At 42.7% G+C, this 27,010-nt stretch overlaps 1 protein-coding gene and 1 pseudogene across 6 annotated transcripts in view; both read right to left on the reverse strand.

The window, feature by feature from the left end:
* Positions 1 to 26,725, reverse strand: part of LOC308235440 (uncharacterized protein) — a 44,459-nt gene extending 17,734 nt beyond the window's left edge. The window contains exons 1-5 of one of the 5 annotated variants that reach the window (XM_080644253.1): positions 26,546 to 26,715; positions 23,821 to 24,106; positions 20,455 to 20,581; positions 13,293 to 13,369; positions 7,927 to 12,181 (exon numbers count right to left, since the gene is read on the reverse strand). In XM_080644253.1, the coding sequence (XP_080500379.1) occupies positions 10,508 to 12,181; positions 13,293 to 13,369; positions 20,455 to 20,581; positions 23,821 to 23,835 (1,893 nt within the window). In that variant the 5' untranslated portion in view covers positions 23,836 to 24,106; positions 26,546 to 26,715 and the 3' untranslated portion in view covers positions 7,927 to 10,507. Of the gene's footprint in view, positions 1 to 7,926; positions 12,182 to 13,292; positions 13,370 to 20,454; positions 20,582 to 23,820; positions 24,107 to 26,545 lie in introns of those variants that run through there. The other 4 variants (XM_080644255.1, XM_080644256.1, XM_080644254.1 and 1 more) reach the window with 4 other exon arrangements.
* On the reverse strand, positions 6,349 to 7,687 carry LOC308235442 (mitochondrial glutathione transporter SLC25A39-like; annotated as a pseudogene). The gene has a single exon. The product of its transcript is annotated as a mitochondrial glutathione transporter SLC25A39-like (transcript).
* Positions 26,726 to 27,010: the final 285 nt, after the last annotated feature.

The raw sequence follows: 27,010 nt of genomic DNA on the forward strand, positions 1-27,010 counted from the left end.
CCCTGGGTAGACGGGCAATTTCATACTCACACCAGCAGCCTTTCCTGCTCCCTTCCTCATTCCCCAGGGAGACCAAGACTCAACATGGCTGAGTTCCAGAGCCTTTCAGAGGAACACGACCTGGTGTATGAGACTTGGAGGACTAAGACGTGTGATCATTTAGGACATTGCTTAAAAATAAACCTTTTAGCCCTAACCGGTTTTGCTCAGTGGATAGAGCATCGGCCTGCGGACTGAAAGGTCCCAGGTTCGATTCCAGTCAAGGGCATGTACCTTGGTTGTGGGCACATCCCCAGTGGGAGGTGTGCAGGAGGCAGCTGTTCAATGTTTCTCTCTCATCAATGTTTCTAAATCTCTATCCCTCTCCCCTCCTCTCTGTAAAAAATCAATAAAATATATTTTAAAAAAAATAAACTTTTTAAAGAACATTGTTATAAACCTCATTACTAAAACAAATGTTGTGTCCAACACTTCAATTAAATTACCTTGAATACTGTTTTTCCACTATACAACTTTTATTATTTCATCATTTGAATATAACACTTATTCCAAAATAAACATATCAAAAATTAACATTGTTGATTTACCTCAGAAAAAGACATTGAACTATCCTTCCTTGATAATATTATCCAAATAAATTTCAAGAATATGTACAGACAGGTTATTCTATCTCCTCCTTTCATAAGGACCCCACTTTTATCAGAATAGGACCCCACTCTTGTGACCTCATATAAACTTAATGACCTCACTAAACCCCCTATGTCCAAACAGACATATTGGGGGTTAAGCTGTCAAAATATCCATTTTCAGGGGACACAATTTAGTCCTTAAGAGTGCTTCAAGTTCATTAGCTGTTATATAAAACCACCCCAAAATGGATTCTCTTAATGCGACAATATTTCAGTATTTCTTATAAGTCTATGGGTTGGCCAAGTGGTTCTTCTGCTTCAAGTGCAAAAGGTTTTTCCTTAGATCAAAACATGATTTCCCAAAACAAAACAAAATAACACTTTTCCGACCTTCCAGACTTCCATGCTATTCCTTCGCTTGCAGCATCCACTAACAGTCTCCTTCCAGCCTCTATCCACTAGCCAGTCCCAAGGCCTTGTCACACTCATAAGGTGTTTATTACTGAGCACCTCAATCTCAGGAATGCTTTTCTCTTACAACTAGTCTTTGTTGTGGAATAAAACACCCAAAGTTTAGTGGCTTAAATCAACCAAAATTCACCATTGCACGTAATTCCGAGTGGCTGAGCCCTTCTCTGCTGCCCAGCTAGCATGGCAGCTGTCTAGGCCGGCAAGGAGCTGGGAAATACCCTCTTTGAAGATATTTTTAAAGTTGCCAAAACCGGTTTGGCTCAGTGGAAGAGCGTCAGCCTGCGGACTGAAAGGTCCCAGGTTCGATTCCGGTCGAGGGCATGTACCTTGGTTGCGGGCACATCCCCTGTAGGAGGTGTGCAAGAGGCAGCTGATCGATGTTTCTCTCTCATGGATGTTTCTAACTCTCTATCCCTCTCCCTTCCTCTCTGTAAAATATCAATAAAAAAAAAGATATTTTTAAAGTTATTTTAAAAACTGAATTTAGAGAGGAAGGCAGCTATGTAGAGAAACATCCATGTGTAAGACAAACATAAATTGATTGCCTCCCTAAGGTGCTCTGATATTTGCAATCACACCCCCAATCCGGGCATTTGTGGAACCAGGAATCAAACCTGTGACATGTAGGTGCAGGGCACTACATGCAGACAAATGAGCCAAATGGGACAGGGTGTGAAATACCTTTGAGATAAACTTCTTTACATCATGATATATTTGTCAGTCATATCCAATATAATGTAACATCAAATTTATTATCAGACCCTCAAAGAGAATCTACTAGTACAGCTCAGCAGGTGTGGGTCAGTGGTTAGAGTGCCGTCCCTCCCACCAGAGGGTCACAGATTTGATTCCCCCTCAGGTCTGATACCTGGGGGGAAGGTTTGGTCTCCAGCCGGCCCTGTGTGCCTGAGGGAGAAACCAATTGATGTGTCTCTCATATCAATGTTTCTCTCTCCCACTCTCTCCCCACTATCCCTCCCATTCTCTGTAAGATCAATGGAAATAATATCCTTGGATAAGCATTTTAAAGAAAGAGAAACTACATTTATTTTTTGAATATTTTATTGATTTCAGAGAGGTAGGGGGAAAGAAACATTAATAATGAGAGAGAATCAATGTTCCACTGACTCCCACATGCCCTCTATTGGGGATTGAAGGGGAAACCCTGGCATGTGCCCTGACCAGGAATCGAACCCGAACTCCTGCAATGCTCATCCACCAAGCAAGGCAGGCCTGGCCTGCAGAGATAAGGCTGAAACCGACTCTCCTACATCCCCCGATGGGTCCTGAATTGTGAGAGGATGCAGGCCAGATCGAAAGACCCCACTGGTGCACAATGGGGCCGGGAGAGACCAGGGTAGGGCTAAAGGGCGTGTCCGGCCCGTCTTGTCCAGGCCCGATTGGCCAGACCCCACTACAGGTCAGAGTGTCTGCCCCTTGGTGTCAATGCACATTATAGAGAACAGTCCAAAGAATGGTCGGACACTTAGTATAGACAAGATCATAATGTATTTGACTGCTCCCTGACTCGCGAATTCCCCATTTCTTGTTTTGTTTTCTATTTCTGAATGATCTGTCACGTATGGATAACAAACCTGCCAAATAGATACACTGAAGTAGACACTGGGACATATTTTTAGCTCAAGAATCATTAATTCTGGCCCTAGCTGGTGTCGCTCACTGGATACAGCATTGGCTGGTGGACTGAGAATCCTGGCTTGGATTCCGGTAGAGGGGATGTACCTACCTTGCAGGGTGCATCCCTGGCCCTTGCAGGAGGCTACCAATCTATGTGTCTCTCCAACAAAGACATTTCTCTGTGTCTGACCACTTCCTTTCACTCTTTCTAAAAATCAATGGAAAAGTGGCCTCAGGTGAGGATTCACAACAACAAAAAGATTCATTAATATTGTCCTGGCCAAGGAGTAACTTTGCTGGTGGAACGTCCTCCCCATGTGCCAGGATTGCAGGTTCAAGCCCAGATTGGGGCACATCCAGGGGTCAAAAATAAACAAGGAAGGAATATCATTAATTCTGCAACAGTTTGTCAAGTGGCACATTCTCTATGATGTAAGCCCAAGAAGAAGTAAAACCATTTTTCAATATCTAATGATTACATCTCCCTTTATTTTTTAAAAATACATTTTATTGATTTTTTACAGAGAGGAAGGGAGAAGGGCAGAGAGTTAGAAACATCTATCAGCTGTCTCCTGCACGCCCCCTACTGGGGATGTGTCTGCAACCAAGGTACATGCCCTTGACCGGAATCGAACCTGGAACACTTCAGTCCGCAGGCCGATGCTCTATCCACTGAGACAAACCGGTCAGGGCTACATGTCCCTCTATACCCACAATAATTTTTACCACTAAATGTGTTAGTGAGCATCCAATGTGAAGTATGTTTCATTGAAAAAGGTTCCATCTACAGACAAACAGCAGGACATTCTCTGCGTAGTGAGTAGACATGAGTTGGAGTAAACTGAGTCCTGGGAGCTTGTAACTTTTTTTTTTTTTTTGTCCAAAAGCAATGTATCTTCCAGACTTTCAATCTATCTCAGCAAAAGCATTTAATTATTAAAAATAATAAAACCTCCCCAGCTGGCATGGCTCAGTGGTTGAGCATCGGACTTTGAACCAGAAGTCGGGGTTCCCTTCCTGGTCAGGGCACATGCCCCAGTTGAGGGCTCCATCCCAGTATTGGGTATATAGGACATCATCCAAATGTGTGCTCTGTGCATTCAAAGACTCTAGCACATCAGGGAAAATACAGTCTATTCGATGAGAAAAAGTGATTTTAAGATTTTAAGTCACACATCTTGAAGCATCTGGTATTCCTATTTCTCCAAGTCCTACAAATCACCAACCAAAATACAAAGATCCCAGGGGGAAAACATCAATCTCTGCCTTCATGTCCACCGATATTTGCTTTATATACTGTACTCCGGTCCTCCTGCTTTGCATCCGTAAATGTTTACAAGGGTTTTATCCTTTTAAGTTGACTCCTTTATCATTAGGAAGTATCCCTACATTATTATGGTCTCTCTTTCAAAGTCTATGTTTTTCCTGAAATTAGTATTGCACCTGGCATTTTAAAATTTTCATTTCCTCCTGACTGGTTTTGCTCAGTGGATAGAGCGTCAGCCTGCGGACTGAGGGGTCCTGGGTTCGATTCTGGTCAAGAGCATGTACCTTGGTTGCGGGCACATCTCCAGCAGGGGATGTGCAGGAGGCAGCTAATTGATGTTTCTCTCTATGCCTCTCCCTTCCTCTCTGTAAAAAATCAATAAAATATATTTTAAAAAAATGTAAAAAAAATAAAATTTTCATTTCCATGAAATCACTTTATATCCCCCAAGGGTAGACTTTTTTCCTTTATTGGATTCCCAAATTGTAGAAAGAGACTGTAAAGCCATCAATTAAGTGGTTCACATAAAAGAGAGGCATCTTTACCTGAGGTTCCCAGCAGGCCTGCTCTGACCTGTTCCAGCTCCTTCCACAACTTTCTGGGCATTGAAACACTGTGTATGTGCTGCCTTCACTCAAAGTCTGCGCTCCCACAGGGGTCAGCTAACTCTGAGCACCGTTATCCTCATACCTATTAAATGTGCACCGTCCAGGATTAGAGCTCTCACTACAGCAACATTCTCTGCAGAGAATTTTCTTTGGGGCCCAAAGGTAGACATGAAGTAACTTTTTCCCAACCCTTTACTTTCATGCTGTGTCTTTTTTTTATATATATATATATTTTATTGATTTTTTACAGAGAGGAAGGAAGAGGGATAGAGTTAGAAACATCGATGAGAGAGAAACATCGATCAGCTGCCTCTTGCACACCTCCTACTGGGGATGTGCCCGCAACCAAGTTACGTGCCCTTGACCGGAATCGAACCTGGGACCTTTCAGTCCGCAGGCTGACGCTCTATCCACTGAGCCAAACCGGTTTTGGCTAATGCTGTGTCTTTTAATCTGAAGTGTGTCTTATGTAGACAGCATATGTTAAGGGTCTTGTTCTCCTATCCCTTCAGCTACCCTCTGTCTTCTGGTTGAAGCAGTTAACCCATTCATATTGTGAGTGAATATTGATAGGTATATAGTTATTGGCATTTTAAAAATTAATTAGTACAGTCATTGTGGGGAACTTTAACTTCCAAATCACATTGATGGAAAGATCTTCCAGACAAATCAATAAGGAAAAAGTGGTCTTAAATGACACAGTAGAAAAGATGAATTTTATGTTTAAACCTGTGATTATGAACCAGGGTGTCACACAGGAAAACTGGTGTCCTTCAAGATTTTTTTGAAAAAGCAACACTTGACTATCAATAGCAAAGACTACATAACCCATAGATTGTGGAAGAAAATAAGTGACAACAGCCAACTCATTAATATATGTCTGGTGTGCATGAATAAAATACATACTTTATTGTAAGATTGGCAAAATATGTATTTTGGTGAACCACTGAATTTCAGTAATTAGTTCATGTGTGCCATGAGATTAAAAAAAATGGAAATCTCTGATTTAGAGCTTTTCACCCCAAAGCAGAATATGAATTCTGGAGAAACTGAAGACAGAATGCCCTCTAATCCGAGGGGCATTGTCTGCTTCAGTTCTTTACCTATTGGTCACGGGGAAAAAAAAAAATCTTATGTGTATTTTGTCTCAATACAACTCCTCAACATTCCTCACTAGAGCACCAGAAAATGGAACTATTGTCTAAATGCGACTGAATTTTATGAATAATCTGGATCCCATAGTATGTCCTGTAACAGAACAAATTCATAAAGCCCGTGTTCCAGATCAGTCCAAGTCACAAAATGTCAGCACATACATATACATATGAATGCTCCAGGGGTATGTCAGAAAGTAGAATATTGAACATCTTGTTTCTGTAATGATTTTGTCATTCTTTGGGTGGCACATGCATAGGAACTGATGTTTATCACCTCGTACAAATTCAGTACTGGCCACTGCAGAATAAACGTGCGGCTTTCATTTTTTTTTTTTCTTTTCATCTTTACACTCAATGAATTAACAGTAGTGGGTTCAGACTGGCCAGGTCCAGGGTTCTGTGGGCCTTGGGGCAGGCCCAGCTACAACAAACACAGGAAAATGGGCGAGAGGGCAGGGGGAGGAAAGTGTGAACGGATTTGGTCTTGAACTTGGGGGGTGGGGTGGAAAAGTGATTATCCTTGGGGCTTGGGATGAGGACCAGCAGGAAGAAAGCTGTCTGATAGGGGCCTGGGCAGGCCCAACGGATGGGCTGGTACCCTTGGGGCTGTGCTGAGAGGAAAAAAATGAGGCCCCTTCCCCTGAGGACAAGGCGCTTGGCTCAGACTCCTCCTGCCCCACACCATCCAAGGAAGAGATGAGGCCCTCATTCCCCTCGTTCCTCTCACTGGCTCAGAGGCTGTTCCAGGTTGAGCCTCTGAAAGAAGCTTTTGCCCAACTCATATGTGCTGATCATGATGGCACAGGAGGGGGTGGCCTTGATGATCCTTGGGAGGAAGCCTGCAGAGTCCCCTGGTGCCAGACTCGGCCCGGATCCTCCGCAGCAGCAGCAGCCAGGTGGAGTCGGCGTGCACAGGTGACACTCTCACAGCCTCCATGGCTCCCAGCGCAACCTGGCGTTGCGTCTTCACCACATCGAAGGGTAGAGTCAGGATGACAGCCAGCGTTCCTGAGATGCCACCAGCCAAAGCTGATGCCCACTGATGTCTCGTCCTTTGGCCTGCGCCCACTCAGCCAGCTCATAGTTGAACCAATACAGGGCTGATAAGGGCACATCCCGAAGAGCAGTGGGGCCCCGGCCCAGCCACAGCGAGCGCTAGCCGCCCTGAGCTACAGAGGTTCGAACACAGGCACCCAACTCCCGGTATGACACATGCTGAGCCTGCAGCTTTGTCCGTACCAGTTCTAGGGGGCTTATCACAGTCACGGTGCCCAAGCGAGCCAATGCACCAGCCACCATGGGTGCATAGAAGTCAGAGGTCAGGGCTCGACCACACAGGAAGGCCTTGAGTTGGTCATAGGCCGTGAAGTAGATGGCGGTTGCTGGCACAGTCATCACCAGGGTGGCTGGGAGGCCACTCCACAGGGTCCCGGTGCCCTCGTGTCTCACAATCTTCACAAAGGCATCCACAGTGCCAGTGAAGCGAGTGGGGTCCTGAAACCAGGTGGCACAGCGGGCACCATTTGGGCACAGGTACAGGGGTTCCAGAACACCATTGCAGTAGAGGCACTTCCCTGTGGGTCGGAGAGAGGGCAATTTGGTGTAAGAGAGACTCCAGAGTCTGGAGGGAGGCATCAGTTCGCTGGTCACTGAGGGACGTTGAGACTGCAGGCGGACCTTCACCACGTCCAGGGGGGTCATGAAGATGGAGGTGACCACAGCCCCGGCACCTGAGGCCACCATCTGTTGGAGGGGGCTGATGCCCCCAGGGTCCTGATCAGCCATCTTGTAGCTTCAGTTCTGGCTTTAGGATGGTACTCGCGCGGCGCGGAGCCTGGGGTTGGGCGGGCCAATGGCGGGTCTGCGACTGGTGCGGGGTCCGCGCGTGTTCACCTCGCTCCAAGGCCGACAAGGAAGTGCGGCTTTCATTTTAATTTCTGTGTATCTGCTGTCCCTGGAATTTGCAGTGATGGCTTGGAAAACACTCCAGGGACAACTAATGCCACTGGACATACCTCTGCTCAGGCCGTGAATATACAAAATAACTTTGCATACAAAATAATAAAAGGTCTCAACTGCAAAGCTGCCAAGGTTCTAGGGTTCCTCTAGAAAGAATGACCAACATTAGGCTACATTCAAGAAAATGAGAACAGATTCACTCTCATCATTGATGTTTTTATCTCTCTCCCTCTCCGGGGCAGGGCTAACTGATGTTTCACTCTCCCTCTCCTTTCCTCTACAAAATCAATAAAAATATATATTTAAAAAGAGAGAATAAAACCTGTTTAACATGGGTTAATTCCATCCTAATAAAGAAGTTAATTAGATAACGAGAAATTATTAAGGCTTCTAATGAAAATCAGGACAAGAAAAATCACTCCAATTACAAAGTACACAGATGACAATTTGTGTTATTCCAAAACTTCATATTCATTTTAAAAACTATAGGTGTTAGCATGAACCCACATGGTGGCCTACCTACTTCATGAAAATAAACAAAAATATTCGCCAAATTCTGATGTCAGTCACTGCATTATGAATTCCAAACTACTGAGTGGAAGTTACAAGGGCTTGAAAGGATGTGTGGGACAGGAAGATCTTTACATGCTGTGGTCATAGCACTGCAAAAAGAATGGCAGCCTAGCCCTGGCCAGTTTGGCTCAGTGCCTGGAGTGTGGGCCTACGTACTGAAGGGTCTCAAGTTCGATTCTGGTCAAGGGCACATGCCTAGGTTGCAGGCACCATCCCCAGTAGGGGGCCTGCGGGAAGCAGCCAATCAGTGATGCCCTGTCATCATGGATGTTTCTATTTCTCCTCCTCTCTGAAATAAAAAAAAAAAAAATTAAAAAAAAGAAAAAGAATGGCAGCCTAGAAGATAAAGTGAAAAACCAAAGAGGAACAGGAAATGGGAAATGAAAGAAATAGAATTAATTTTTCTGAGTTCAGCCAGCAGTGCAGCCTGCAAACTGTGTCCTCTCTCCACATGCAGAGTTCATGCCAATTCTGCATCCTGGGTATTACAATGTCACTGGTATTGCAATATTCCTCTTAATTATGGAAAACCTATTACACATACAGCACTGTCCTAAGTGTAGTTCCAGTCACCTAAATGTGACAACCACAAATTGACATATACTCAAAAAGTTTTCGGCTGAACACACTGGCACAGAAAAGGAAGTAACTTTGATGACATCATTTACAAAACTCGGAAACTATTTTAAAAGATCCATTCAATAGGATTATTCCCTAATAGGAGAAAATAATGCACCTTACAATATATACCATATTCCATGGGAAACTGTACACAAGTGAAGTCCATATAATATACAACAGATCACAAATGTCTAAGGCAGAAACAATGATCCCCATGAGTTCACTCACACGTACACCAGAAATAAAACATAGCAGCATAAAGTGATATGGGATTACAATCACATTAATATTTCCTTTTCAAAAGACTTCAAGTGATTTCAATATAAATAACACTCTAAGTAATTGTACATATGGAAACATCAATTCTTTTGTTACTTTCAAGTACACAAACATTACCTAACTACATTTAAAGTTTGAAGTACACTGTGTAATAAACTTTTTGACTTAGAGAGCAATACCTGAAAGGAATTTTGGCTACCTATCGAGTGTGAATTCAGTGATAGTTTGAAATTGATAATCAATTACATACTTGGATCAAGTTTTTATATCTTTAAAGTCACTTTAAGGCATAAATTCCTAGGAGATTTGTAAACTGTATATTTTGAACCAAAGTCCCTCTTCCTATATCATGTATGTAGAATTTCAACCCAATTATAATCCCTCATAAGATTGGGGCTGTAGGTTGAACTATACCATTTCCCACATTTTTCAGTTTTAAGGTTTCCCTCTAGAATAAATTCCAATGTGAGGAATAAGATACAGATGCTGATTAAAGACTTTAGGATAATGTTTATATTCCTACTAGAGGCCTGATGCACGAAGATCCATGCAAGAATGGGCCCTCCTTCCTCTGGCTGCTGGTACCACCTTTCCATGATGCCCTGAGGCCCGGAGCTACTGCATATGCAAATTAGCCATCTTTGTTAATTTGCACACTCACCCCTCATTGGCTGGTGTGGGTCACGAAGGTATGGTCAATTAGCATATTACTCTTTTGTTAGTGTAGATTGTTTCTCCCCAGTATGAATTCTGATGTCAGGTAAGGTTTGCATACTGAGTAAGCTTTGTCACATTCTTTATATCTGCGGGACTTCGATCCAGTAATAGTTATCACTTGTGATATGAGATATAAATGAGGACATACACTTTGACTTATGCCTCATAATTGTAAGACCTCATTTTATCATTTCTAATGAAGTTTCAACCATGGACAAATCTGTGGATGGAAACTTTATATTACTGCAGTTTCTTTAGAATGATTCTTAAAATGTTGAGTAAGTTTCACCGCAGGTTAAAGGCTTTCTCACATTTTCTACAGTGTAAGGTTTCCTGGCCCTGTTAAAATCTCTTGATGTGCAGTAAATTTTGAGTTGCGGGTAACGGCTCCAACAGATTCTCTACATTTCTACTGTCTCTTTCTGTTATGAAGTCTCTCAGGTACAGTCCTATGTGAATGGCTTTTAAAGGCTATTTTACACTTTTTACATTCATAAGGCTTCTTTCAAGTATGAATTCTGTGATGCTCATTAAGTTCTCATGGCTGGTCAAGGACTTATGACACTACGCACATCCGTAAGACTTCTCTCAAGTATGAACTCTCTGCTGTATAGTGCAGCAGGCACACTGAATAAAAGCTTTGTTACACTTTGTACATGTATAAGGCTTCTCTCCAGTATGAACTCTCTGATGCGTAATAAGGTCTGAGGATCTAACAAAGGATTTGCCACATTCTCTACATTGATAAGGCTTTTCTCTGGTGTGAACTCTCTGATGATAAGAAAGGGACGAGGAGGTAGCAAGGGCTTTGCCACATTCTCTACATATATAAGGCTTCTCTCCTGTATGAAATATCTGATGTGCAATGAAGTGTGAGGACCTGCTAAAGGCTTTCCCACATTCTCTACATTTATAAGGTTTCTCTCCAGTGTGAATTTTCTGATGATCAGTAAGAGATGAGAAGTGGCTAAAGGCTTTGCCACATTCTCTACATGTATAAGGCTTCTCTCCAGTATGAACTCTCTGATGTCGCCTAAGCTTTGTGGACTCACTGAATGCTTTGCCACATTCTCTACATTTATAAGGCTTCTCTCCTGTGTGAACTCTGTGATGACTAGTAAGGGATGAGGAAGTAGCAAAAGATTTGCCACATTCTCTACATTTATAAGGCTTCTCTCCTGTGTGAACTCTCTGATGATAAGTAAGTGATGAGGAGGTAGCAAGGGCTTTCCCACATTCTCTACATTTATAAGGCTTCTCTCCTGTATGAATTCTCTGATGTGTAGTAAAGTTTGAGGATCTGCTAAAGGATTTCCCACATTCTCTACATTTATAAGGCTTCTCTCCTGTGTGAACTCTCTGATGATAAGTAAGTGATGAGGAATGCCTGAAAGCTTTGCCACATTCTCTACATGTATAAGGCTTCTCTCCAGAATGAACTCTCTGATGTGTAATAAGGTTAGAAGCCTGGCTAAAGACTTTGCCACATTCTCTACATTTAAAAGGCTTCTCTCCAGTATGAACTCTCTGATGTTGATTAAGCATTGAGGAATCACTGAAAGTTTTGCCACATTCTCTACATCTATAAGGTTTCTCTCCAGTATGAATTCTCTGATGAATACGAAGGGTTGAAGGCCAGGTAAAGGCTTTGTCACATTCTGAACATTTATAAGACTTTTTTCCTGTATGATTTCTGTGTTGTTGAGTATGTCTTGGGGATTGACTAAAGCATATACCATTATCCCTGAGTTTGTAAAATTTCCCAATAGTATGAATTCTTCCCTTATGTACAATAAGAGATGAATGACATTTAAAGGCTTTGCCACATGCTTTACATTTGTAAGGCTTCTCTCCAGGATGAATTCTCTGGTTTAAAGTGCAACCTGAAGGCCAAATAGAATCTTTACATTGATAAGGTTTTTCTCCCCTATCGATTCTTTTGCGTCTATTTAGATTGAATATTTGACTGAAGACGCTCCCACACGGATTCCATTTGTAAGCCTCCTCCTCAGTATGAATATTCTCTTTTTCATTGTAATTTGATGATTGCTGAAAAGACTGGACACATTGACTTCCTTTGTGTGTCTTCTCCACAATAGGCATAACCTGATGTATATTTTGATTGGACATTTGATTAAAGACTTTTTCACTTTTATAATGGTCCTCTGCATGCTCACTTGTCCAATGATTAAGATATGTCTCTTGATTAAAGTTTTTCCAATGTTCAATCCATTGATAACTGCTATCTCCATTATGTGTACTCTGGTGATAATAGGAGATAGAAAGACCTTTAGTGACAGTTATAATTTCATTAACTTGTTCCATTAGAACCATTTTGTGATACTCATTAAACCAAGAGGGTTGTATAGAAAAAGCTTTCCTAATTTATTAAAATTGTAGACAACAAATAAATAGAAAACATTAATTGTCAGAGGAAGAATAAATTAATCCTTGTTTAAAAGATTACCAAATTACCCTAGCTGGTGTGGCTCAGTGTATAGAGCGTCAGACTCTGAAGAGTCCTGGGTTCGATTCCAGTCAAGGGCACAAGCGTGGACTGTGGGCTCGATTTCCAGTAGGGGGCATGCAGGAAGCAGCCTATCAATGATTCTCTCTCAAGACTGATGGTTCTCTCTATCCCTTTCCCTCTCCCTTCCTCTCTGAAATCAATAAAATATATTTTAAAATAATATTAATAAAAAAGAATAAATAAAAGATTAACAAATTGCCCTGCATGCATGGTTCAGTGGTTGAGCTTTGACATATGAACAAGGAGACTATGATTCCATTCTCAGTAAGGGCATATGGCCCAGCTGCCGGATCAGTTCCCAGTGGGAGGCATGCAGGAGGCCACCAATGAATGATTCTCTCTCATCATTGATGTTTTCCTCTCTCTCAACTCCCTTACTCTCTGAAATCTATAAAAATATATTTTTAGTTAAAAAATCTAACAGATTGCCAAATTAAGCACATTTTAATTTTATAGGTACATTATAAATCTACATATTTTAGAATGATTGACCAAAATTAAATCGCACCCTATGTTTTAAACAATTCAAATGATTATTTACACTACAGACTACGCAAATTCCTAGTTTTTCCAGATTTCCTTTCCAAGTATGCATAACAGAAAAATTTGTTTTCAACCTTGACGTGCACAAACACACTGATCTGCCAATGTAACTGACTTTAAATTGGGAGGTTTCCCAAATGCATAATACAACTGACATCTTTAGGTAAAAAGAAATTTATTATGATAACTGTCCCAGAATAGTTGTTTATATTCATATCCTCCCTTCTCATCACACTCTTCCTCAAATTCCAAGGTTTTCATTAAGTATATTTTATCAAAGCCACACCGTTTATATCTTACCAGTATTATTTCAGGGAATAAATCTTGTACTCTGGGCATTGGCAAAAAGGCCTGGTTATCTTTAGATGATGGTATAGCTGAAAGAAAACAAATTTTCAGTTTTGACAATCAGGTGAGTATATTTTGAACTTACCTGCAAGTATTAACCAAATGACATTTTAGAGTACTCCACGAGCAAGTGAAGAATTCAAAGAAAGCTCAAGATAGGTACAATGAGAAAAACTCACATCGAAGAAGAAGAAAAAGTTGCTTACATTTGCCAATGATAACTGCTCAAACCCCCTGGCACACAATGGCAATATTAAAAAAACACTCCCAATTCCCAGTTTCTTCTCTGGGGAGAGAGAGAGAGATGAGGGAAGTGCATTTGTGCATCTCCTATTTGTGGTTTTGTATTAAAGAAACATGTATCACTTTAATTGCTCTTGTGGAACTTTAGAAAATAAAAAGAATAGTCCGAGTGGCATGGCTCAGTGGATAACGGTCTACCTATGAACCAGGAGGTCACAGTTTGATTACTGGTCAGGGCAAAATCCTGTGTTGTGGGTTCATTCTCCAGTGTGTGTGTGTGTGGGGGGAATCAATAATTCTCTCTCATCATGGATGTTTCTCTCTCTTTCCCCATCACCTTCTCTGAAATAAAAATGTATTTCGGCCCTGACCGGTTTGGCTCAGTGGATAGAGCATTGGCCTGCGGACTGAAGGGTCCCGGGTTCGATTCCAGTCAAGGGCACGTACCTTGGTTGTGGGCACAACCCCAGTAGGGGGTGTGCAGGAGGCAGCTGATCGATGTTTCTCTCTCATCGATGTTTCTAACTCTCTATCCCTCTCCCTTCCTCTCTGTAAAAAAATCAATAAAGTGTATTTCAAAAAAAATGTATTTCGAAAAAACAAAAATATATATAAAAGAAATAAAATGTTAAATCTCTGCTGGCACACAACATTAAAGATAATGTGATAGCCACTTACGTGGGTACATGGGTAAAAATGGCAATCCATAGATATTTTTGTATGCAATTAACACTATGAGTTTAAGGTACATTGTTATAACCTTAAGATATTTTAGGTAGTTCCCATGGGCACAAGAAAAATAGAAAATAAATAAAATGATCTCTACTAAGAGGTGACAGAATTCTGTATTGCAAATCACAGTCTCCACATTTCTAAAAATATACATATAGATATATAGTTAATTTCTCAAAACATGCTATGTAAAACCACCCAATGAAGTTAGCTGTGTTCCTGTAAGGTAACCAATATTAAAACAAAATAACAAATTAAGTATGTACTTACATGAATAACAGCATAATTAAAAATTAAATATTAAGAGTTTACTTCCTAAGAAGGTGCATGACTTAAATGCTGTAAAGCATAAAATACTACTGGCTGCCTTCTGCAGTGTGTCTCAGTGGTTAGAGCATGGGGGCACCCAAGAAATGGTTGCAGGTTGGATTCCAAACCCATTTGGGACGTGTGAGCAAGCCAAGCATACAACGTGTGTCTCTCACATCCATATTTCTCTCTCTCTCTTTCAACCCCTCCCTCCCTTCTTTCTACTCTCTAAAACTCAATGGGAAAAATATCATCCAATGAGCAGTGACAAAAGAAAACACACACACACACACACACACACACACACACACACACACACACACTGCTGGCTCTAATTAAAGAAGAAATCAGTAAGTTGGAAAACACATTCCATGATCCTACTCCGAAATGCTAACAGTATCAGCTGTCATTAGTACCCAAAGTGACATAAACATTGAAAGCAATCCCTATCAAAGTCCCAGTGATACTCTTGCTGGAAATAGAAAAGACCTTTCTAAAATTAATGTGAATGTCACAGGACTCCATTTAACCAAGTGAATCGTGAAAAGAATATATGAAATTAAAGGCTTCAGGCTTCCTGATTTTAAAACATACTTCAAAGCTCACGTTACCAAAAAAACTGTAATACATCTCCAGCCGTTTTGGCTCAGTGGATAGAGCACCAGCCAGTGAACTGAGGGTCCCGGGTTCGATTACTTTCAAGGGCACATGTCAGGGTTGCCAACTTGTGCCCCAGAAGGGGACGTGTAGGAGGTAACCTAGCAATGATTCTCTCTCATAATTGATGTTTCTAACTTTCTCTCCCTTCCTCTCTGAAATAAAAAAAAATAAAAAATCAGAAAATAATAAACAAACTAACAAAAACCTGCAATGCAGACATTAAGGCAGAGGGAAATAATAAAGCAAGGTAGAATAAAAGATCTACATAGAAATTCTCCTGAATAGTGTCTAAAGATCTTCAACATGGGTGCGTAAACCACAGATAAGAAAAGGACACTGTCGCCTTGCCTGAGTAGCTCAGTTATTTAGAGTGTGGTCCTGATACCAAAACATTACAGTGCTGATCTTTGCTCAGGGCTCATTAAAAAGTCCCCAATGAATGGATAACTAAGTGGGGAAATAAATGATTGACTCTCTCTCTCTCTCTCTGTCTCCCCCTCAGTTGCTCTCTTCTATAAAATCAATACAAAGAGAGTATAAAGTAGTGTTGGCTGTCATTAAATAAGAACTCAATAAATGAACTCCAAATGCAATGACCTTAAATTGGAATGCTAACAGTATAAGCTGTCACGAGTACCCAAGGTTGGCATAAACATTCAAAGCCGTCACTATTCACGTCCCAATGACACTTTTCACAAAATTAGGAAACCTCATCCTAAAATTGATATGAACTGACACAGGACACCAGGGAACCAAAACAAACATGGGAGAGAGACAATATAACCTTAAAGGCATCATGCTTCCTGATTTAAAAAAATATTTCAAAATTGGCATTATCCCAAAGTATCATTACACATTAAGACACAGGTAAATAAAGGAGCACGGCAGGCCCTGGCCAGTGTGGCTCAGGGTCAGAGCATCATCCTGTGCATTTAAGGGTGGTGGCTTGAATTCCCCTTAAAGGGCACAGACCTCAGTTGCAAATTCCCACCCCACCTGGATTTAGGCATGAGCAGAATGGGGCCAGTCGATGTGTCTCTCTCACATCGATGTTTCCCTCTCTCTCCCCTCTCCTTGCTCCCACCCTTCCACTCTCTCTGAAAAGCAATGGAAAAAATGTCCTCATGTGAGAATTAACAACTACAAAAAAGAAAGCACTGTAGACTAAAGAGGCTGCTTACAACTTCTCCTGCATGAGGTAAAATAATCTCCTACAAGAGCGCCTATAGGACCAAAGAAGTAAAGCATATTCTCACATATACGGATAGTGTTGAGATACTTAGATGTCTACATGGAAAAGAATGAGTGAAGTTAGCCAAAACCGGTTTGGCTCAGTGGATAGAGCGTCGGCCTGCAGACTCAAGGGTCCCAGGTTCGATTCCGGTCAAGGGCATGTACCTTGGTTGCGGGCACCTCCCCAGTAGGAGGTGTACAGGAGGCAGCTGATCGATGTTTCTCTCTCATCGATGTTTCTAACTCTCTATCCCTCTCCCTTCCTCTCTGTAAAAAATCAATAAAAAATATATTAAAAAAAAAAAAAAGAATGAGTGAAGTTGGACTGTAATTAAACACCATATACAAATATTAAACCAAAACGGATAAAGATTGAAACATAAAGCTAATAATAACTGAATCTATTAAAATAAGTTATTGAAAACTTTTTATTTTTCTTTTAAATATCAGTAAATTTTATTGCTCTCAGAGAGGAAGGGTGAGGGAGAGAAAGATAGAAACATAAGGAGAGATTCATTGATTGGCTGCCTCCTGCATGGTCCGTACTGGGGATCGAGCCTGCACCTTGGTCATGTGCCCTTAACCTGAATAGAACCCGGGATCCTTCAGTCCACAGGTTGATAACCTATCCACTGAACCAATCCAGCTAGGTCATATAGAACACTTTCTATGACATTTGATTTTTTTATTATAGCACTAAATGGAAAGACAACAAAATAAAATAGTCAAAAGTCATTACACCCCATATAAATATAACTTCCATTAAAGCAAAAGAAGCTAAAAAATAAAGCAATGAGACTACACAAGAATAAGTTTGGTATACCAAAGAAACCACAAAATAATAACCACCAAAAAAGACCAGCATTGATACATCCTCAAAAGCTAAAGAGCTAAAATATATAAGGAGCTCACACAACACCAAAAAGACAAACAATATGATTGAAAAATGAGCAGAGGACCTCAATACACATTTCCCAAACAAGACAGAAAGACATGCAATAGACATATTAAATGATGTTCAACTCATTCATCATCAGAGAAATGCAAATGGACACCAGCATGAAATACCACCAAACACCTAACAGTATGCCAATCATCCATAAATCAAAAAACGACAAGTATCACCAATGAAATGGAGAAATGAGAACATTCATGCACTGTCAGCAAGATTATAAACACATTAGAGGCCCAGTGCACGAATTAGTGCACGCGTTGGTTCTCTCAACCTGGCTGGTAATTGGGGCCGGCTGGCCAGGAGGAATGACCACATGAGGATGGATGACCAAGGGCGGTTGGCTGTGGAAGCGTACTGACCACCAGGGGTCAGATCCTGTGTTAAGCGCCTGCCCCCTGGTGGTCAGTGCATCATCATAGCGACTGGTCAACCTGTCACTTAGGATTTTGTATATATAGATTCATGCAGCCACTCATCAAACACGATGTGTTTTCCAATATTTACAAACAAGTACCAGTTAAAGCGATTCCATTTCTGGTGATTTATACAGAGAACATGAATTTAAAAAAATATACCCAGTCATATATCCATTGTAGAACTATTTGCAATAGTGAAAATATTGGACTGAAAAAAAAAAGACTATTTTTATAATGATGCTCTACAATTTGAAATAAAAGATTTCATTTGATTTGACATATAAGACGACAAAATTTATATCTCAACTCACCTCCTTCAAGACCTGACTATGTGTTTATTTCAGAAATGACAGAAAAACTGCAAATATAACTTCCATGTTGTTGAATACAAAACTACATTAATTTTATACATTTCACATTTTTGAAAGGCAAATACTAACCAGGTTTGTATTTCAATCCATTGTATTAAAATGGAAACTCCCAATGTATCAACTCAAACATTAAAGAGAAAACAACAAAAACAGCATCCTCAAGAGAAAAACATAAAATAAAAATAGAAGCCTCTGGCTGAGAAAATGTATTTGTATTTGTAAAATAGCCCAGCTGCCAGGCTCAGCAGCTGAGCATCAACCTATGAACCAAGATGTCGTGGTTCGAATCCTAGTCAGGGCACATGGCAGCTGATCAATGATTCTCTCCGATCATTGATGTATCTCTCTCTCTCTCCCTCTCGCCTTTTCTCTGAAATCAATAAAAAATCTATATATTGTCTGTTCGGGAGTTCAACATGGAGATCGGGAGAGTGATCACTCGCTATGACGTGCACTGGCCACCAGCGGGCGACCAGAAAAGGTGGTGGGGCTCTGACGGAGCGAGGGAAGGAGGAGGCCAGGAGGCCAGGCCAAGGGACCCAACCCAGTACGCATTTTGTGCACCAGGCCTCCAGGATATATAAATTAATAAAAAAGTCAACATGCACAGGACAATTATGCAAAACAGACACAGTAGTCTTCAAACTCAACATTGACAAAACAACCTGAAAAGCGCCAAACACCTTAATGCACAGCACTACAAAATATATACTCACAGAAAATCAGTGTAAGAAGATCTTGCTCGTCTTAAGTCACTAAGGAAATGCACATTATAACAATGGGAAGTAACAAACAGCACAGGCAAGAAACACTAAATCGCTATTGAACAGGTCAGAATGCAGAACACTGACCCCACCAAATGCCTTTTGTGATGTGGAGCAACTGGAACTCCAATCACTGCTGTTGAAAAAGCCAAATGCTACAGCCCCTTGGGGAGATGCTCGGGAGGTTTTTATAAAACTAAATATACACCCAGTAATTGGGCTCCTGACCCTTAAAGCAGAAAGTTAAGCCTTTTATCTACACAAAAGCCTACAAGGGTGCTGTTTATTCATAATTCACAAAAACTGGAAGCAATGAAGAGGTCTGTCAACAAGTGAAGGGATAAATAAACTGAAGTACAAAAAAATGAAGTATTACTCACTACTATACAGAAAAATTACAGCAAGCCATAAAAATTCATGATAGCTTAGATCAGTGGTCAGCAAACTCATTAGTCAACAGAGCCAAATATCAACAGTACAACGATTGAAATTTCTTTTGAGAGCCGAAAACCGACATCTGCGCATGGGTCATGAAGTTTCAATTGCACTGTATGTGCGTGCCCACACATGGTATTTTGTGGAAGAGCCACAATCAAGGGGCCAAAGAGCCGCATGTGGCTCGCGAGCCGCAGTTTGCTGACCACTGGCTTAGATACATAGAAGTAAGTGAAAGAATCCAAACTGCCTTCCCAGGTAGCCCACTTGCTTAGAGGATTGTACAGATAAAACAAAGTTGTAGGTTTGATCTCTGGTCAGGGCACATACAAAAATTCAACTAATGTCCAGCTGAAGTTTCTAACTCTAATTCTCCCTTCCTCCCTGAATTCAATAAAATCTTAAAAAATATAAAAATAAAAGTAAATGGAGTGTGATATTTGATAGAGGATTTCCCAATTCCAATCCAGGTTGTCCTCAGGCCAGAAGACATGGTAAAATATTAGAATATTCTAGAAAATGTCCTTCTAAAATATTATTTTCTGGTAGTACCTTAATTAGTGTAGGCAACATGTAAAAAGTGCAAACCCTGAGTTCCTAATTCATATACATCAGAGAGCCTTTCTTTTCTACACCCAATTTGTTCCTCTTTTTAAAAATGTATATTTTCATTGCTTTCAGACACGAAGGGAGAGGGAGAGAGAGATAGAAACATCAATGATGAGAGAGAATCATTGATTAGTTGGTTGCCTCCTGCACACACCATACTGGGGCGGGAGTCAGCTACTTGGGCATTGGCCCCTGATCAGAATCGACCTGGGATCTTTCAGTCTGCAGGCTGGCACTAGAGCCACTGAGCCCAACCAGCTAGGGCCCAATTTGTTCCTCGACAGCAAGTATCTACCATAGAAAGCAGAAGGCCCTGAGATGTTAAAATAATAAAGCAAACAAAACGCTGCGGGTGGAGTAGGAACTCGGGAAGGAAGTCATCCTCACCTACGGAGGCCAGGTTGCTGTAGTTCTCCGACATCACATCCACGTACAACTTCCGCTGAGCTGGGTCCAGGCATTCCCACTCCTCCTGAGAGAAATCTATGGCCACATCCCTGAAGGTCAATGGTCCCTGAATGAAAAGACACAGTTACCAAGAGGTCACCAGCAGAGTTCCTACTGTCACCCAACATGAAAACAGTGTCAGGAGAAGAGGTTTGGACCTAGGGGTTATCCAGTAAGAACACTTTGCCCCAGTAACATTCTCTGATGTGGTTTTTGACACATGAGGATGACACAGGTCCACAAATCCACAGTACAGATTTTACTTTACAGGAAAATAAACTTTAAAATTAAGGCATGGCCCTTGCGGGTCCGGCTCAGCGGACAGAGTGGCGGACTGCAGACTGAAGAGTCATGGGTTCAATTCTGGTCAAGGGCACATGCCAGGGTTGTGGGCTGGATCACCAGTAGGGGTTGTGAAGGAGGCAGCCGATCAATGATTCCCTCTCATCATTGATGTTTTTTTCTTTCTCTCGCTGCCTTCCTCTCTGAAATCAATAAAAATATACTAAAAAAATAAATACATTAAATAAAATTAAGGCATGGAAACAGGCATGTGGATTTCTGAGTGTTGCATTTGACTTGTTCAGAGTCAGTGGTATATATTTCTCAGCTGGCAATGTCATGCTGCGTTGGAAGTATATGGACTTCGTCTCACGTGTAAAGCAGACCACAACAAAATGAATTTCTGTAAAGATAGATTCTGATCCAGGTTCTGAGATGGGCCCTGTTTCCACATGTGTAACAAGCTCACTTCTTACTTGTGATGCCAATGTTTCTGTATCATGCGCCACACTTCTGAACACACAGAAAAAGGAAACACAAGGAAAAATTCATACAGAACTTTGAACTAAAAGGGTTTGCTAATGGAATACAGTTCTCATGGAATAGGACACGTAGGAACCATAATTCTAGTTGGAAATTTACTATGAGCAATCGTAGAACAAGATTCTTCTGCCTGGTCCACCTGGTGTGGCTCAGTGCTTGAGTACTGACCCATGCACCAAGAGGTCACTGATTCAATTCCTGGTCTGGGCATATGACCAAGTTGTGGGCTCAATCCCCAGTGTGGGGTGTGCAAGAGGCAGCCAATCAATGATTCTCTCTCACCAATGACATTTCTATCTCTCTCTACCTCTCCCTTCCTCTCTGAAATCCATAAAAATATACTTGAAAAAAAAAAGCTGAAATAATGTTAACAGTTTAAACAGAGACACACATTTTACAACTATGAAATCAAGATGGTTTAGTGATTCTTTAAATCTCATGCATCTATTTGTGTATGTTCCCCTTTGTGTTTTATAAACGCAATAAGGAGAGAAACATAAGGATAAAAAACAAGTTAAACCTACTGTTTCCTTTTTGTGGTTGTAAATCCTCACCTGGAGAGATTTTTTGCATAGAATTTTTAAGAGCGGAAGACAGAGAGGTAGAGGCACAAAGGGAGAAAGAGAGAGAAAGATATGTGTATGTGTATATATATATATATATATATATATATATATATATATATAGAAAGAGAGAGAGAGAGAGAGAGAGAGAGAGGGAGAGAGAGAGAGAGAGATAGGTGAAAGAGACACATGGATTGGCTGCCTACCACAGGTTCCCAGGAGCTACTTGCCCTGGACCAGGAATCAAACCCTCCACCACTGATCCACACCAGCCTGGGGGAACTAATTTTTCTTACTAGTACAATTCTTTCAAAATTTTTATGTATCATTAGTGGAGAACTATGTTATAGAAATTTAATGAAACTGAAGATATATTAATAATGTCATTTCTTGCCGAAACCGGTTTGGTTCAGTGGATAGAGCGTCAGCCTGCGGACTGATGGCTCCCAGGTTCGATTCCGGTCAAGGGCATGTACCTTGGTTGCGGGCACGTCCCCAGTGGGGGGTGTGCAGGAGGCAGCTGATCGATGTTTCTAACTCTCTATCCCTCTCCCTTCCTCTCTGTAAAAAATCAATAAAACATATTAAAAAAAACAAAAAAAAACATGAGAAAGTGTTTAAAAAAAAATAACGTCATTTCTTGGAAACTTCCTAGAGAATACAAAAAGTCATCATGTAGGATATGTCTATGATGGGAGTACAGAATATAAGGAAAATGTAAAGAATCAAGGCCTGATTAGTTAAAGCTCCCAGGCAAAAGCCAATGATCTGTAGGAAAGAAAAGTCAGTCCTTCATTTTCCAAAGGAAATGCAAACTAAGAAGAAGGACATTTCCAGATGTGCAGTGATGTACTTTGCAAAATTTTCATTAAATCGCTACTACACCCTTGTTCCTGAGAAATGGAGACTATGAACTCTACAGTGAGGGGAGCATCTATGCCACGTGAACACCAGGTGGGCTGAGACAATGGGCATCAAAGGACGGAGGCACACGGAAGATCACGTCATCACTGCTGTGACATTACTGCCAAAAACACATCAATAAGTAATTATGTGGAAATGACCACAAATAAACATTAATTTTTGCACATGTCAATCCACCTGTACCTCTCTCTCATGTTCTGTAAGCTAAGAGTACAGTTACCTACCAAGTCTTTCATACTAATCTAATGAGCAAGTGTATTCTATTTGCTCTTCTTTTCAGAACTTTCTGAGCTATTCTGAGCAGTAAGATGTGCATCTTCTTACCCATGATCTAGAGCTGATGGATGCTGTAGGCACTTGAACCTAAAACCTTCATTTGGCTTCTTCAGTGATACCCGAGCCTCTGACCCCATCCCAGTAGGGATGTTAGACATGGCTGCCTTCCAAGTTTGATCTGTCACAAAAGGGATGTTTTGAGTAGTTGAAAGTCACTAATTAAAGATGGGAATGCTTGCTGACCTGGGGAGGGTGGCAAAATGAATGCAGACAAGGTTCTGGGACAAAGGAGGGAATTATAGCCCAGCCAGTGGGGCTGAGAGGTAGAGGGCTGACCTATGAACCAGGAGGGCAGGCTTAGGTTCCTGGTCAGGGCACATGCCAGGTATAAGACTCCATACCCAGTGCTGGGTGGGGTACTGGAGACAGCTGATCCATGATTCTATCTAATTGATGTTTCTCTCTCTCTCCCTCTCCTTTCCACGCAGAAATCAATAAAAATATATTTTTAAAAAGAGAGAGGAAAAAAAGAAAAAAAAAACACACAGAGAAAACTAGAGAGAGAAATAGAAACTGCTGACATTGACTACGATGAATAAAGTAATGAAATACGGAAAGAAAAACAACCTGCAAAGGAAAGAACATCGGAAGTAGAGAAATAAATCACCAGATGTTAGCGGAAAAGCAAACAGCCTCTGACACAGGACACATCTGTTACCTGAGAAGCAGCCATGTGGTCCTGGTCCTGATGGGGTCTGGGATGTTTCCTCAGGTGACAATATGTTGAGGAGTCACAGAACGTGCCTTCAAGGAAGTCAGCACAGCCTCTTAATCAGCTCACCTCACACACACCGTCAGAAGGACCTGGAAATGAGGCAAAGGCCACCCCTCCTGTCCTTGGACATACGAAAGTCAGCAACAATGAGCTCCTAAATGGAGACCACACTGTGAGGTGTTTTACTTCGTCTTTATATGTCTCTCTTCTCAAAGACATCCACAAACGCCTACAGAAGAGAAAGTGAGTTGCTGTTCTGATGCCCCAAACCAAATACAGCACACCCTTGAACAAACCCTGCTCCCCACTCTCACAAAGACATCTTTAAACCCTTCTGCTAATCCCTGTCCTCAGCGTCCAATCACCTGGAGCCGTGGTCGGCAAACTGGGGCTCACGAGCCACATGCGGCTCTTTGGCCCCTTGAGTGTGGCTCTTCCACAAAATACCACGGCCTGGGCGAGTCTATTTTGAAGAAGTGGTGTTAGCAGAAGTTTAAGTTTAAAAAATTTGGTTCTCTGTCGACGTGACTGGTTTGGCTCAGTGGATAGAGTGTCGGCCTGTGGACTGAAGGGTCCCAGGTTCGATTCCAGTCAAGGGCATGTACCTTGGTTGCCGGCACATCCCCAGTAGGGGGGTGTGCAGGAGGCAGCTGATCGATGTTTCTAACTATCTGTCCCTCTCCCTTCCTCTCTGTAAAAAATCAATAAAATATATTTAAAAAATAAAAATATAAAAAAAAAGGCTCTCAAAAGAAATTTCAATCGTTGTACTGTTGATATTTGGCTCTGTTGACTAATGAGTTTGCCGAACACTGACCTGGAGCAATTCAGTAACCAAGGATGCCCCACCCAGAGCAGCTTTCCAACTCTATGGGGGAAAGCACACCTGAGGGCATTTCTTAATTTATCTCAGGATATTTTTAAATAACAAATTAAGTGTCAGAGATAGAAAAAGTAAATCCATGGAAGTAACGCACACTACCCATAAAACACCACACACAACACAGCAACAAAGCTAAGGCTTCTAATATTCCTTGAAAAAGCATCAAATGGTGACAGACACAGATTATCTCCTCGTTGCCATCCCAGGAAATGAAAAGGGACCCATGACCAATAGAGAAATCTCTCCCCTCTGAGTGAACAAGGGTTGCAATTGGAAGCAAATTATTATAAAATTCCCAAACCTTATAAACTGGAGATTTATAAGTCTCATTCAATCTGTATAACTAAGCCAATTCAGCTGTTAAATTCAATATATAAAGGCACACCTAGGCAGCATGACTGAGTGGTTGAGCTTGGACCTATGAACCATGAGGTCATGGATTCCAAGTCAGGGCATGTGGCCAGGTTGCAGGTTTGATCCCCAGTGACCAGCGTGCAGGAGGCAAGTGATCAATGACTGACTCTACTCACTGATGTTTCTATGTCTCTCCCTCTCCATGCCTCCCGGAGATAGTGATATCTTTATACAAACACACACACACAGTCATAAACACACAATATATCACAATTAAATCATCCACATCCCATCAGCTCACCTCTCACCCAGATGAGGGTTCCCCTCCTCCCACTGCTATGTATTTCTGTCTATGGATCAGTCTCTGTCTCCCTGTTCCCTTTCTCTCCACTGTGGTCCTTTCCTGTGTCTCACTCTCCCCCCCTCCCTGGTCCCCTGCGATTTCTCCCCTTTTCTCTCTGTCTGTCCCTACACCTGGACCATGAACCTCCTGAAACCCATTTCCCTTCAGGTGCTCTTTCTCCTGGTCTCTGATTGCTCCCATCTCCACACACGTCTGCGTCTTTCCCTCCCCACGCCCGCGGCCCCTCTGCTGCCTGTTACAGTCTGTCCTGCTCCCCACAGCTGGCTGACTCCGTGCTGCTTCCCCCTCTGCTCCCTCATCCCTGAGCCCCTCTTTCTGTCCCTGCACTCGCTCCCCCAACTCTTCTCCTCTGAACCAGTGTCTCTGTCTGACCTGCCTCCTCCTGTGTGGCCCCCACTTCTGCTCACCAGGACCCTCTCCCTCTCAGCTCCCCTTCCTCTCTCTGGGCTCCCCCTCCTCCCTATTTCCCCACTTCCTTCCTCCTCAGGCTCCTTTCCTGAGTTACCCCCTCACTCCTACCGTCACCGTCCAGTCCCTCCCACACCCCCTATGGGCCCCTCTCTGTGGACCCCTCACTGCCCTTTATCCCTCCCACGTGTCTGTCTCTCTCACTCCCTCTCCTGACCCCCCCAGCCCGGTTCCCCGCCCCCGCAGTCACCGCTCCCACAAAGCCCCTCCCTGCGGGCAGGTCACCTCTTCTGGGGACACCGCGTTCTTCCCCCTGAGCCCCACCCCATGGAAACTGTGCTCCCCTGGCATTCAGACCCCTTATTAAATGGGGGTCGGCCTAGGAAGGCGGGGAGCAGACCCCCAGGCCGGGAGCCATCCGGGCTCTTTGTGCGAAGAGCGCCGGGCGGGGGGAGGGGCACAAAGGGCGGGAACCCACTGACCCAGACTTTCAGCCCCGCGGGGAGGACCGGCGGCCCCGGGAATGGTTTTCAGCAGGAAAACCGCGCGGCAGGCGGTGGCCCACAGCCAAAGGCGGACAGACTGCGGGCCAGGGCCTCAGTTTCCGCCCAAAGGAACGCGGCGCCTCCACTGCGCAGCCGCCCGGGACGCGGACTCACCGCTGTGAGGGGCTCCGGGGCGGGGACCTCAACAAGGACTTCAGCGCCTGCAGCGCCCCTCAGCCTTCCCTGCTGGGAGGAGGACGGAGAGCAGCAGCTTTAAAGCACAAACACGCTCCTCAGGGGGAACCGCCACCTTCCCCTCCACAGCCGCTTCCGCGTCTGCCAGAAACTGCGCATGCTCCTCCCTGCGGGATGGGCGGGCCAGCGCCTGAGCTGAGCGAATCCGCGATGGGGGAGGGGCCAGGCCTGTGCAGGGACAGAGGGAGGGAGGGCGGGGCAGGAGTAAGGTGGCAGCCCTGGTTCCCTCACCTCCTCCCACAGGGACAGCCCTTCCTGGTGGAGTTTCCACGTCATTGTTGGGGTTTTGGCTGGTGACGCGGCTGTGAAAGGATTCACAAGGGAGAGAAGAGACAGGAGCAGAGAGAGGGCGTTCATTTTACTTCTTTAAAGGGAGGAAAGGGC

Source organism: Plecotus auritus (assembly GCF_963455305.1).
Source record: "Plecotus auritus genome assembly, chromosome: 10".
Taxonomy (NCBI): domain Eukaryota; kingdom Metazoa; phylum Chordata; class Mammalia; order Chiroptera; family Vespertilionidae; genus Plecotus; species Plecotus auritus.